Here is a 14,583-nt window from a genome sequence, read left to right on the forward strand (position 1 = left end):
TAGCTGGGAGATCTTGTTGATCACCAGCTTTCCCTCCTTAAGCCACTGGAGGACGATTTTAGTGCCATAGCAGGTCAGCACTAGGAACAGAAAAGTAGAAAGTGGAGGAAGGAAAGTGAAATGAACCCCTAGGCCTTGAATGTTCTAATGCCGTGGGTCGAAGAAAGTAAGAGTTCAATCAGAGGACTAGATAGGAAAGGGTAAAGAGGGAATTAGGTATTGAATAAAGGAAAATTATACCAAATTCAGTCATTAACTCATCAAGCTGACCAGTGCTAATTGATGAGTAGCCGCTCCCTTTAGTTCAGCTTGTAAAATTATGCTTACTAACAGCTGCACCACGGTAGGTAGGGATGGGACATTGGATATTTGTCCAGGTTGGTTCCTTGAAGCCTTCAATGGGAAGGATTAATGGCTCTCCCCCCTGTATCCGACAGATACCCTTTTGCAGCCATACAAACTTTATACATCCTAGATTAAAAGAAGGCGCAATTTCGTCTAAATATCTAGTTTCTCAGGTAAAAACTTCACCACAAAAGAGAGCTTGTTTCTTCCATAGCAATTAAATTAGTTTCATACCTCTTAGTGGAATTTGGACTGGGCACCAATGCCAGTTCAGAAAGTGTAATGCCCGAAATAAAGGGAATTTTTAGTGTGGAGTTAAATATTTGGTATTTTATATCACCTATTAAAAACACATATTTCCTGGCAATGTGTAATTGATGTGACATTATGTTAGAGTAGCTATCCAAAAACACGTGCGACACGATTGATAACAGATGAAGTACTGTACTACACGTACTCACAGGCCGAGACCTGACTCAGCGTGACAAGTCCAGATATGTTCTTCATGCGAGTTCATGCTCCAGTCGGTATGGATTACAATGCGTTAATCACAAAATTTTGTGTAGACGTGTTTTAGATCATTAGAACAAAATTGGAGGGTGGGCATTAAAAAATGTTGAAGTCGGAAAATAAGGGACACCCTAATATACAGTGTTTTAATTATTCCTTGTCACCGCATACAGGAAATACTAAATTCAACCTGAGTTAAAGATTACAACAATTACTGCTTTGCAGAGATCAACAATTCACATCTGCTCTATGTTGCAAAGGAACTGGTTGCTCAATTTCGAATCATTGTCCCATAACAGTTACTAGCCATTTTTGAAGTGTAAACACAGGCAGTCAGTGTTTTTACCAATTTAAGTTAAATTTTAATGAATCTCATGGAGCTCATGTCATGGACATAGACCTGTGTGATAAGCGATAACACAAAATAAGTAAAAGAAAAAACTATTTTATTATAATCTGAAAAATTGATTCGAAATTATCGTATTTTAGGGAGGATCTTGAATAGTACCAGTATGGTATATAGTTTGTTGGATGTAATTATCGTACAAAAAAAAATTATTATTTTCTTAAGTTAAATTTTAATGAAGCTCATGGAGATTGTGTCATAGACATAGATCTATGTGATAAGCGATAACACAAAATAAGCAAAAAAGAAAACTATTTTATTATAATCTGAAAAATTGATTGGAAGTTATCATATTTTAGGGAGGATTTTGAATAGCACCAGTATAGTATATCATTTGTTGGATGAAATTGTATACAAAAAATAATTATTATCATATGGCCTGGCAACCCTGGATATACAGCTTTAATGTTGCTCTATCACATGATTATAAATAGCCCTCCCTCCGAAACTGTATTTCTGGGTGTACCCCTGAGGTAAGGTACCCTTCCTATTACTACTTGAAATAAAAGTGTCTTTCACTAAGGATGGTGACTAAGTCGCCAAAAGATTTCAGTTACAGTAGGTTCTCAATGATGTATGTCATTTGGAGTCAAGTTGTGTTGATGCAAGTACTCTATGTTGGTTAATTTATACATACATTTATTACGTAATGAATTGTTTATAATGAATTATTGACACATATTCTGCATTCACCTGTAATTTTCAGTTTTTCTATATATTTTCCATATTTTTCTCTTGCTACAATTTAGTCCTGACTTGCGTGGATGAAGGCCCTTCTCCTCTTCCTTCTTCCCCCTTTCTCCATCCCTTTCCTGCTTCCCTGTTCTTTATATTACCATTAACTACTTTTTTTATTTCTAGGTGGTCCATCGCCAATTGGCTATGCAGTTATGTGGAATCTTTGTTATGATTGAGAAGTCTGCTTTTCAAAATCGCCTGCCTTTGTTGTTCACTCTCAGTGTTCAGCAGTTTAGTTCTGGCTCATTCGATGATAATCGTCCAGGAAGATTTGTAAGAGTTGCACAGCCATGTGACAACTCAAATGAAGCAGAGAAAGATCAACATTTGAAGGATCACCATCTGTTCCAAGTTCTGCAGTTTTTACTGAAACTTTGTACTTATTGTCCAGATATTCTTACTGCTCAGAAATGGCAGGATGAAATGGAGACAATTGCAGGTATTATAGTAGTTTACTTTATAAGCTAGAAAACATTATAAAATGTTGCAAATTAATTACATCAAAATTATGACGAAGTCATAGTGTTCACTTCTGAGTAAAAATATAGAAAGTATATGGTGTGTTTTCGATTTTTGATTATGTAAGAACGGTCCTGAAGATGTTAAAGCCTGAATATTAATTCACAGTGATATTCAGGTTCAGTGAACCAGAATTTGAACGTAGGTCATATGTAAGGAGAGAAAAGTAATACTTCAATTTCTTAAACAATTGCATATTGAGCCATAATAATCGGTCCAATTTTAAAAACATTCTAAGTCATTTTCTCTAATATTTTAAAATTGCTGACGTTAAAATTTCTTAATCTATACTAATAATAAATCTGTAGCCGAAATTTTTCTGGTAATTTCCGATTTTCCAAAAATAATTGGTCCTAACATATATAATTAACCACCCTGAAGCCGAAAATCGCTTTTTTGAAATTTTTGTTTGTATGTCTGTCTGTCTGTCTGTCTGTCTGGATGTTTGTTACCTTTTCACGCGATAATGGCTGAACGGATTTCGATGAAAATTGGAATTTAAATTAAGTTCGTTGTAACTTAGATTATAGGCTATATGGCATTCAAAATACTTTATTTAAAAGGGGGGTTATAAGGGGGCCTGAATTAAATAAACCGAAATATCTCGCTTATTATTGCTTTTTGTGAAAAATGTTACATAACAAAAGTTTCTTTAAAAATGATTTCCGATAAGTTTTATTCCAGGCAAAATTTTGATAAGACTGATATTTAAGGATATACAAGAGTTTTAAAATAACAATACAATACATTTCCACCGCCACCTCAGATTATAGCGTCGTTGTTCCGTAACTCCTATGTACAAAATATAAAATTTTTCTGTAGGGAGAAAAACAGATTTATTCATTCTATTGGCAGTGGTACATAGGAGATCGTGAATTCTTACATTTCCAAAGGAAGTAATATAATTACATATAGTAGATTGTATTATTTGCTGTATCACTATTTAAGTTATTTAATAGAGCAAAAATCTGAAAATCGATGTCACATAGGAGTTATTGCAGGAACGACAACGATGGCTATAATTAAATGAAAACAAATGACTCCGTCTATTTGAGGCGGACTTGACGTTTATCAATACTAATATATTAATTTGTAGTTTCTCTAGATGGATGTAATGTTACATAATGAAAACCTGAGGTAAGATGAAAATAGATCTTTACACACAGAAAACTTGATATTCTGTCGAAATATCGTATAACTTGATTATTGCAACTTTATTTGGTCCACATAAAATACTCTAATTTTATACACTTAAGTTTCTTTTTGTTCACAGAACATAATAGTTAAGAGTTTTGTCGTAAAGATGAGTATTTTTACTTGACCAAAAATACAGCTGCTTATTGGAGCTGAATTATTTTAAAAGGTGTCGCGAAATGGCGATCCTGCGCTCATAATTTATGCATATTCGTTTCCTGTGTTTCTTAAAATAATATTTATGTAGGGTACATCATTTTTTATATGCATATACAATGATATACAACCGAGCGAGGTGGCTCAGACGGTAACATTTCAGATACGCATTCGAGAAGTCCCGGGTTCAAACCCCGTGGCCGACCAATCTGACTGGGGTTTTTCATGGTTTCCCTTAGTCATAAAGGCAAATGACAGATTGGAAAAATACATGCCATGATTCATCACCTCCTCAATTACCAATACCAAAAACATTATTAAAAGTCTATAGTCAGTTACATGAACACAAGCCATCTACAACACACAATAGAAACAGGAACTCAACAAGAGTAAAAACGGCCTACTGATATACCCATACATTCTAAACACGCGACATGACCACAAATGTTAAGGCGTGAATAAAATAAACTTAACAAAAAAATGCACAGTAAGGTTAATATAAAAATTATCTTCATACAAAATCAACTCTATTAATTTGGAGTGATTTATTAAAGGATGCATTCAAGACTAATTTAGAAAAATGTTAAACGAATTATCCTTACACAAAAAACTGATGTTCTCTGAACCAAATGACCATATTTTAATTATTTGCATGTGATAACAATTAAGAAACATGTTTTATTATCATTGCACTAAATGAGTGGTCTCTGGATCAAAATGATCGCATTTTAATTATTTAAATACAATTTAAGTGAGATATTTAACGATTTATCCTTCTATCAAACATGAATGTTCCCTGGACCAGATGTCCTATTTTAATTATGTAATTACTTTATATTTACTTCTAACAAGTGCAGCGGAGTGCACGGGTACGGCTAGGACTAAAATAATAATATATTACCCGTTGTTCTGTATGGTTGTAAAACTTGGATTCTCACTTTGAGAGAGGAACAGGGATGAAGGGTGTTTGAGAATATATAATAGGATGCAAAACTTACTGAGTTTCCCATAACACATACTAGAGGCGCTGTTGTAGAAATTGACCTTGCTGCCACCTGTTGAGGGGAGGGGCGTTATTACATCTAGCAGCGCACCAAGTAGCGAAAAGAGTAATTACTCCATGCATTTAGCAGCGCACCTGGTGACGAAAATGTTAAACTGTGCAGAAAGTATTCCCTCCCACCCTCATCGATATTCAAAACTAACCCAATTTAAAATAAAACATTCTTATTCCTCACAGCATCTTCTACTGAAAATTCTTACAGGAGCCAACAGAAAGATACAAGAGACGATCTATTTTACACTACCCTATTAAAATATAACCAGACAGAGACAAAAAATAAAGCAAAAGGTTAGATAATTGGGATTGTATTCTTTGGATATTTATTGTACAGCGCAATGGAAAAGTCTGCAAGAACTACTTAGATAGTTTAATTTTATTATATTACTATTACTTTACAATACATTCAACAACATTATTTTTACAACATCCATAAACATCACTGTTTAACGTACACTGCTTATACACACATGTATCACTTTATGTTCACTTATTAGCAAGTTACTGTCTGGCATCTCGACTCCTCGAGCAATATCTCGAACAGATAAATAGAGAACTCTTGGTAATGTATGGTACCCAACACGTAGTTCTAATGTTCACCACCTACGACGTTGGGCACTGATCATCTTATTTCAGCCCCCCACCGCCAGATGGTGCTGACCGCAGTTTCGCATCCTATTATATATTTATCCATGATGAGGTGCTTAGGAAAATATTTGTGGCTAAGAGGGAGAAAATTACACAACGCAGAACTGTATGCATTGTATTCTTCACCTGACATAATTAGGAACATTAAATCCAGACATTTGAGATGGGCAGGGCATGTAGCATGTATGAGCGAATCCAGAAATGCATATAGCAGTGTTTCTCAAACTATGGTCCGCAGACCACCTGTGGTTCTCGAGGTCTGCCCTTGTGGTCCTTCAAAAAATGCCGAAAAAAAAAAAATAAAATTCCAACGAATTGTGTATCACTCAGAGTTCGGAAATGACACATTGCTGCTGCTTCTTCTTCTTCTTCTGTCTGTCAGAATATCTTCTGCTTTAGATTGATATATTTAAAGGCTGTTTTAGGGATTCTATTATTTTCCATTCTGTCTCTGTTTATCACCAGTTTTACTTTACTATTCATTATTTCATTCAATTCTTCTCTTTCAAATTCTTGTCAGATTGCGAATTCCTTTTCTTATCAGATTTTGTATAACCAGCTATAGATCTAATGAATCTCATTTCTGCAGTTTGTATTCTGTATTGTGGTCATTGCCCAAGGTTCTGACCCATGTGTAGGGCTCGGTATTCCCAAAGGTTTGTAAAGTTTTACAGTAGAATCTGTCCTTGCTTTGTGTTTGAGTGTGTGTTTTAATGTTCCTGTAATACTGTGTGTCTCAAAAGCCGCATGCCAAGTGGGTTATCTTTCATGTTCAAAATGTGCACCATTCACTCAAATATAATATCTTACACTATCCAAAGCTTCATGTGTCATGCTTAAAAGTGAAACTGGTGGAATGTTTTGTACGGTGATTCTTTCCTTTACGGCATGCAGAGTTTCGGACTGTGTCTTAAACACCGTTAGTTTCACATAGCCTCGGAGAAAAAAATTCATAGGATAAGATCCGGGAAACATGAAGGCCAACTGATAGAACCACCTCATCCAATCCAGCGTTCCCCACATATGTTGTTTAATTTTTGGTGAGTCGTCAGTGCAAAAAGCCATAATTGCTGACGTGCTCTTTTTAAAATCGCATCATCATCATCATCATCATCATCATCGTCGTCGTCAGCGCATAATGTGTCGTTGCTCCATCAAGCTGAAACCATATTTTTTGTTGGTTATTAAGAGGTAGTGATGTAAAAATTCCATTATAACAGTATCAGCAAGTTCCTCAAAGTTGTGTTGGTTTACATGGGCATCAAAGAAATAAATAAGGGCCCACAATGGTGTCGAATAATAGGACACCACACCATACCATAACCCTTGGAGCACCTTTATTATTGCAAGGACGTATCCAGTGTGGGTTCTATGGGGACCAGTATCTTGCATTCTGTGTATGGGCATGGCCATCTAAGAACAAAGAATAATCGCTGAAATGACATTTGGATTCTATGTACCTGTTGATTGATCCAGTTACAGTACTGAAGTTTCCTCATAGGATCAGTATCGCGCATTGTATGTTTATGCTGCATTTTGTAGGGACGGAAATGTGCCAACTTCAATATTGATGCACAGACTCTCTATTGATGCCGCTCTCCCTGCCACGTAGAGGAGTGATCTGTTAGGGCTTACTGTAAGTTTGCCAATCACATCGGCGATTCTGCAGTCTTCATTGGTGGCTATTTTCAGTCAATCACTGCGTTTGGCATTGAGTACCATGTACATTGTCTTAAATGTATGCAAAAATTCTGTCCAAAGTTAGATGAGAGGGCTTGGGAATATCAGGATGCCGACCATGAAATTCGTCAGAAGCTTCTCGCGATGTTCTATGGTGATCTCCACAAAAAGAATCAACTCTACACGTTGTTCAGATGTCAGAATTATTTCTATATTGCTCTATTTCAGCTAGAAAATAAAAGCAACCAATTAACATCTTTGGCACGCGACTTTTGAGACATACTGTATAATTAAATTTGTTACTTTATCATTTACATCAAATTCTTCTTAATACGAGACATTACACTCTAAATACCTGAACTGTAATATTTATTCTATGGCCCTATTATGGTGATGGTGGTCGTGGTGGTGGTGGCAGCAGCAGCAGTGGCAGTGGTGGCAGCAGTGGCGGTGGCAGCAGTGGCCGTGGTGATGGTGGTGGTGGTGGTGGTGGCGGCAGCGGCGGCGGTGGTGGTTAGGGGAAGGAGGAAGAAAAAATGCTTTGGAGATCTACTTGCATAAATATCTTATCTTATATAATTTACACAGAATAAGAAATTGAAATTCCAAATGGTGTTGCAATATTGCAGACTCAGATGAGTTTCAAGGCCATATCTTGGATGAGTGGCTAATGTTTTGACTTACAACACATAAGATACGTGTTCAGTTCCACTTTTTTTTTTAACTTTGATGAATGGAATTACAGGTCTTTCTATGTAATTCTGAAATGTAAAGTAATGAATTTCATTTCATTCAGTTCAGATTTTTGTTTAATTTTACATAATACATATTTCATTAACTGATAACTTAACAGAACAAATGAAAAAAAATCTTACAATTTGAATTAAAAAGAAAATAGTTGGGGGATTGAATCCAAGGTTCTGTTCTTATAAGCCCTGAGAAATATATCGTTCGCTTACAAGGAAAAGTATTAAGTCCAAAAATGCTAAAAATGAGTTATTAATGGTAATAAGTAAAACAAATTGCGCTTTATCTACTGGGAAAACGAATTAAGTCTTAACTCTTATAGTTCCTTCGTAATGAAACCTTCACAAATCATTAAGTAATTGCAAACAAAATGTTGGTAGTAGAAAAGTTTTCCGGGCTATGAGGCCGTGGTCTGTTGGTTGTGAGACCAAACGTTTCGTTCACTGCTGCGGTGAACATCTTCAGTGGTGTCTATTGCTGGTGCGGCTGGTTCTACTGCGTGTGCCGATTACAGTCTGCGCTGGCTGCATCGTTGTATATATAGTGCGGGAGGGGGGGGGGGCTTGCTGTTGTCGCCTCGGTCCGCGCTCGAATGTGCTTCGCGGGCGGGTTTGCTGTTTTCCACGCGCTCCGCATCCGAGGTTGTGTTGTTTAATTGTGCTACGCGGGCGGGTTTGATGGTGGTTTTCCTTAATGCCGGATACCAGGCCTGTAATCGGCACACGCAGTAGAACCAGCCGCACCAGCAATAGACACCACTGAAGATGTTCACCGCAGCAGTGAACGAAACGTTTGGTCTCACAACCAACAGACCACGGCCTCATAGCCCGGAAAACTTTTCTACTATTGACGCCGGCCGTGAAAGCCTACACTCCAATATAAACAAAATGTTGATAGGAAAAGAGTGTTAAGTACGCTTAATGCCTTTTGCCTGTACACCTCAATATCACACAGGCAGAATGATTTTAGCTCATAACCTGATCAGGTACATAGTGATCTATGCTAGTGATTAACATTGACTGCATATGTTTTTCTCATAAACATAAACAATTATATGACAAGAGGAAGGAAATTATTGCAGCTAGCTTTGCAGAAAAATGCTGAAGTGATTGCTAGTAAGTGACTCTTCTTAAAATATACATGATAGCCAAAACAAATAAATACTGTAATTACTTTAACATTTTGAGATGAAGTTACTATTTTTATGCTGTATCTAATCATTTTTTAATCTTGTTTTGGGATCCAGTAGGTCCATATTAAAACTACCTATTTAAATAACATATTATAACATTAAAAACAATACAAAAACAATAAATTCTAAATGTAAACCACCTAATAACAACAAGGTAGTAAATATTAAAAAATTTTTCTGTGGATATTCCATTTCTTATTAAAAATGTTTGATTAATAAATTAAATTTGATATGATTTGACAATAGAACTATGAGAAGAGTGTAACCAAAAGTATAGAATTACTCATCTTGAATGAGTGAAACTGCAGAGAGGCGAAATAAATTAAATAATACATAACATCTAGAATAAACATGATGATTTAATTTATTATAACAAAATTTATTATTCAGGATGCAATAAATAAAATTATATTTACCAGCAGGAACTTCATCAGTCATAAATGAACGAGATATGTTGGAGAAAATTGATAATGCTTTCAGAAGTGATTTTGCAGATTTAGATTCTCATTACCATCCTAACTCTGAGTATTCAGAAGACAATGAAAAATGTGCGGCACCTGGGGAACCAACTCAAGAAAGTGGAAGTAGATGGAGAAAAAGAAATCCAAGCAAATGGAAACGCGATGTGAAAAAAAAAATTAATGTAGGGATGGCTTGACATGAAATTAAAAAACATAAGATGCTAAAATTCCTAAATTCTCTAAACTGTAACTTGTGTGCATTTATGTGCAATGAAAACATTTCTGAAGAGCGGCAAAAGGAGGTTTGTTCAACCTATTGGAACATCAGTAGCATTCCAGGAAGGTGGAGGAATCATAAGAATCTTGACGAGGTCCACTATTTTTACGATTCCTCCTCCTTTGTGTTTGGAAGCTGTCAGAATTACCTTGCTTCTGGTACACAGCATTTTCAGAAAAAAATTATTCATAAACTCTGAACTTTCTCTCTGAAAGAAGTACTACAATGTAAGCAGGTGGCAAAAATGTTGGTGAAAAATAAATCCAAAGATGAGAATGGTGATGTTAGTTGGCTCAAAGTAAAGTCTTTCAATTACACGAAAGAAACATCTTGGGTTCTGCAATATAAGTGTGGCTATTCTGATGAATATAGAGCAATCTGAATTCGTGGAGAGACACGATCATTTGTTGGCTGGTACAACAGCCTGCCAGCATGTGACACTGTAGTTGACAAGGTTCCAGTACCTGTTGTGGAAGACAGTAAAAATGATAAGTGATGATTCTGAAGATGACTTTTACGAAGCTTGTGGTTTAGCCTCTAGAAAAGATCGATCATTTAACGCACTCTTTATTTCATTAAGTTCAAAATCTGTGAATATATACTTTCATTCAGTTCAGCCCTAGCTGTGTTAAAACCATAATTCAATTTGCAAAATATGCAAATGTGTAGCTTAATACATGTATTATTTAACAAGAAGGAGTAAATGAGTTTAAATTCTAAACCAGATTTTTCATAAACATTCAAACTTTCAAGTTGACTTATTTCAATACTATCTTTTTGGACTTAATACCTTTTCCTTGTAAGCCCACGATATGCAAGTGCCTTGTTTTTGTACTAAGAATCACATGTTGAAGTACATGTTTACTGCTCTACTTCAGTAGAAATGTTAAAGTTACATTGTACTGGCGCTGGATTAAATCCTTTGAATAGCTTGCAAGACTGCCATCAATCTTCTTAATGTATCCAGCTGTTTGCTGACAACATAAAGTCCACTGTAGTTCATTGTAGCCTATTCAGTTGTTGTTTTTCACGAGAAATGAGGGGTATTTTGATCGGTGTTCATTATAGATGCCTGTGCTAGTAGCCAGAGTTGGGGTGTAGTCAATATATACTGCAGGGCTGTGTCTTCTGCAACTGGTACTAATGATTTTAATTTACTTCTTTTGTGGTTTATGGATGGACGGTATAGAAGAATGTGTTCCAGATCTTCATCATGATTATTACACCACAGACAAATAGGATTATCAAGAAATGTGAAATCAGTGTAGGTACAATTGTGTGGTAGTGTGACCTGTTCTGGCTCTTGTTAAAAATGTTTGAACATGTCTGGGCAAGTTTTTGTACATTTCCAGGTCATTTGATTTCTTTTGTACAGACTGTAAAATTTTTCCTTTATCAGAAGAGAGTCAATTTGCGCCATAGATTTGTAAAATCCATAGATTAGACCTTACTGAAGCAAAAGCAGTGGATATAGATATCATTTGAAGAGGTATTGGTTGCAAATATGTTGCCTGTTTTGCAATATTATCGACTTTCTCGTTTCCAGGTATACCACAATGACTAGGTATCCATTGAAATGTTATTTCCTTTTGGAGTTCTTTTAGTTTACTTAGTTGTTTCTGAATTGGAATAATTATATGTGCATATAGGTTTGGTAAATATGTTGTTGTTTTCTAATGCCAGGCATTTGACATTAAAGTCATTTGACCTCTTGCACTCCAATATTTTTCAAAGATATTATCATGGCCAGCCACTGAAGCACAGATTTTGAGGTGTTCCGAATCCATTTCTTGGTTTGAGTTGCACAATGGGCAGTTAGGGGACTGATATATTCCAATTCTATGCAGGTGTTTGGCCAAACAATCATGGCCTGTTGCCAATCTAATTGCAGCTACAGACAATTTGTGTGGTAAATCGGGAATTAACTGTGGATTTTGATGCAGAGAGTTCCATTTTTTCTCTTGCGATTGTGTTATCAAATTTAGGTTTGGTAAATATTTAATTATATTAAATATAGCACCCTTGGAGTCGGTAAGTATGCAAATGGATTTTTCAGAAATTTGAATCACACACTGAAGAGCAGCATCAATAGCTAGCAATTCAGTGTCAAGACTGGAGGAGGATGAGCATGGTATGAAATAACTTTCTTGATATTTTGGAATATAATACCCTGTTCCTGATGTCCCATTATTAGGATTTACAGATCCATCTCTATAAATTTGAAGGTAATCCTTATATGTGCTGCATAGTAGTTCCATGGCATCTAACTTAAGAATGTATGGAGGATCATTTTTGGAATGATTTCCTGGAATTTGTATGCTATGTTCTGGAATCACCCATTTCCATGGAGGAATTTCGTTCACAACTGGAGTTTTAGCAATGAGTGTGTCTGTGATATAGATTGGTATTTCTTCTTTTTTTATTTTATAGAAATTACACAGGACATCATCTGACAGTTTGAAGAACTTTCAAGACTGCCATAATTACAATAAAATATTGTCTTTGCAGAAAATGCACACAATCTACTAGCACACCCACATGAGTGGATCCGTTTTGCTGCTGCTCAGTTACTTGGACACATATTTAGTTCATTAGATGCTAGAAAGGTTGCAGAAGCATCATCTGGACGCAACACTGTTTCGAGGAATGAGTGTGGGTACTTCTACAATGACACTAAGCAGAGGCTGAAGTCTCTAATTTTGGATTTCTGTGCACAACTTCAACCATGTGAAGTTGGACCTGAGTTAGTGGAACAGGTATGTGGGTGTATGTATATACATTCCTAAAAAATTAATATATCTTCAAAATATCTTGCTCAGTACTGTCATTTCAATTTTCAGGTAGTGAAAAATTTGGTGTTCTTGGGTCGAGTACTAATGCATATCACTTTGGAGAAACAAGCAGACAAACATGAACATGAATTTGAGGAAGATGCAGACGATCAAATGAAACTTTCTCTTCTGTGGATGATCCGGCGAATGAAAAGGATAGTCAACATTGAAGTAACGCAGGCACCAAAGTCAATTGTTATGGTAAATTATTAATTTAATTATTTGTTTAATTTCATTTAATTTAGCAGAGATTATTAGCATTTTATCAGTCTGTAACTTATCACTACAATGTGATTCTTTAATTCTGTGATTAGGCTTTCTATTATTGAAATCGTACAGAGCAGTTAGTAGTATTGGGGCCGTCAGAGTGCAGTTCTTACTGGGAGAGTTCAGGCATAATCACAGAGTGAAATAGACACTAAGAAGTGCTGAATCACGCCAGACTGTTTGGTTTAGTTTGTTAGTGAGTTGGCGTGGTTCTCAGTTCTGTGTTAAAGTTGTTATCATTATTTGTTCTGTTTAGACTTCGTGCATTTGGTTTAGAATTTGTTAGTGAGTTGATGTGCTACTCAGTTCTGTGTTAAAGTTGTTATAATTATGTGTTCTGTTTAGACTTCGTACATTTGGTTTAGAATTTGTTAGTGAGTTGATGTGCTACTCAGTTCTGTGTTAAAATTGTTATCATTGTGTGTTTGGTTTAGAATTTGTTAGTGAATTGATGTGCTACTCACAAGGGAAGTACCCAGCTCGAACAGCTAAAACCGAGTGAAAATGCGTTTAAAATACAGAGCTGTGCTTGTTCTATCACCCATCTGTAAAACTCCGCAGTCGTGTACAATCAATGATTGAAGAATAACAATCTAATGACTAGAGAAGCACAAATCGCTGAAGAAACAACACCGTGTAACAGACAGTTATGACAAGCAGATCCACAAAATACATAAATGAGGTATTATGTTCCAAGAAGCTACACGACATTTGCTTTAAATAATATACAAGTATAGGATATTTCAAAAGTCAGTTCAAACATTAAACCGCTATAAATATTATAATATGAGATAGGGAAAAAACAAAAACATCACAGTGTTGGGCAAACAACGGAGTTTACAAAACATTGTGAAGATTTCCACCGTTCTCTTGTTCAACGTACAGCATTCTATCTGCTACATCATGCACAGCATTTTGCAGATAATGTCTTGGAATATTGACAATTTCTTGCGAGATGGCATATTTCAGTTGCAGTAGGGTTGTTGGATGTGTGAGGAAAACTCGTTCATTAAGGTAACCCCACAACCAAAAGTCGGCCGGATTGAAATCTGGAGATCGCGGAGGTCACATTGTTGGACAGTGCCTACTGATGACACAATCGCCAAACATCTGCGTAATGAATTGTTTTTCAGGGATAAAGATGTGGGGTGGAGCGCCATCTTGCATGAAGATTATGTTTTCCATATCGTGATTCCTCAGTCTAGGGATGACGAAGTTCTGTAACATGCTGTAGTAGCGCTCTCCGTTTACTGTAACAGAATGCCTTATTCCATTATTTCCACACCTATAGAGTAACGGTTAGCGCGTCTGGACAGGAAACCAGGTGGCCTGGGTTCGATTCCCGGTTAGGTCAAGTTACCTGGTTGAGGTTTTTTCCGGGGTTTTCCTTCAGCTCAATATGAGCAAATGCTGGGTAACTTTCAGTGCTGGACCCCGGACTCATTTCACCAGCATTATCACCTTCATCTCATTCAGACGCTAAATAACCTAAGATATTGATAAAGCGTCGTAAAATAACCAACTAAAATAATTAATGGTGGAGTTAACAAGC

General features: G+C 36.1%; 1 protein-coding gene across 5 annotated transcripts in view; it reads left to right on the forward strand.

The window, feature by feature from the left end:
• LOC138705059 (small subunit processome component 20 homolog) overlaps window positions 1-14,583 on the forward strand; it is a 297,829-nt gene that overhangs the window by 262,199 nt on the left and 21,047 nt on the right. For all 5 annotated transcript variants that reach the window (XM_069833644.1, XM_069833643.1, XM_069833645.1 and 2 more), the window contains 3 exons: window positions 2,123-2,438; window positions 12,442-12,689; window positions 12,774-12,965. In XM_069833644.1, the coding sequence (XP_069689745.1) occupies window positions 2,123-2,438; window positions 12,442-12,689; window positions 12,774-12,965 (756 nt within the window). The remainder of the gene's footprint in view (window positions 1-2,122; window positions 2,439-12,441; window positions 12,690-12,773; window positions 12,966-14,583) is intronic.

Source organism: Periplaneta americana, chromosome 8 (assembly GCF_040183065.1).
Source record: "Periplaneta americana isolate PAMFEO1 chromosome 8, P.americana_PAMFEO1_priV1, whole genome shotgun sequence".
Taxonomy (NCBI): domain Eukaryota; kingdom Metazoa; phylum Arthropoda; class Insecta; order Blattodea; family Blattidae; genus Periplaneta; species Periplaneta americana.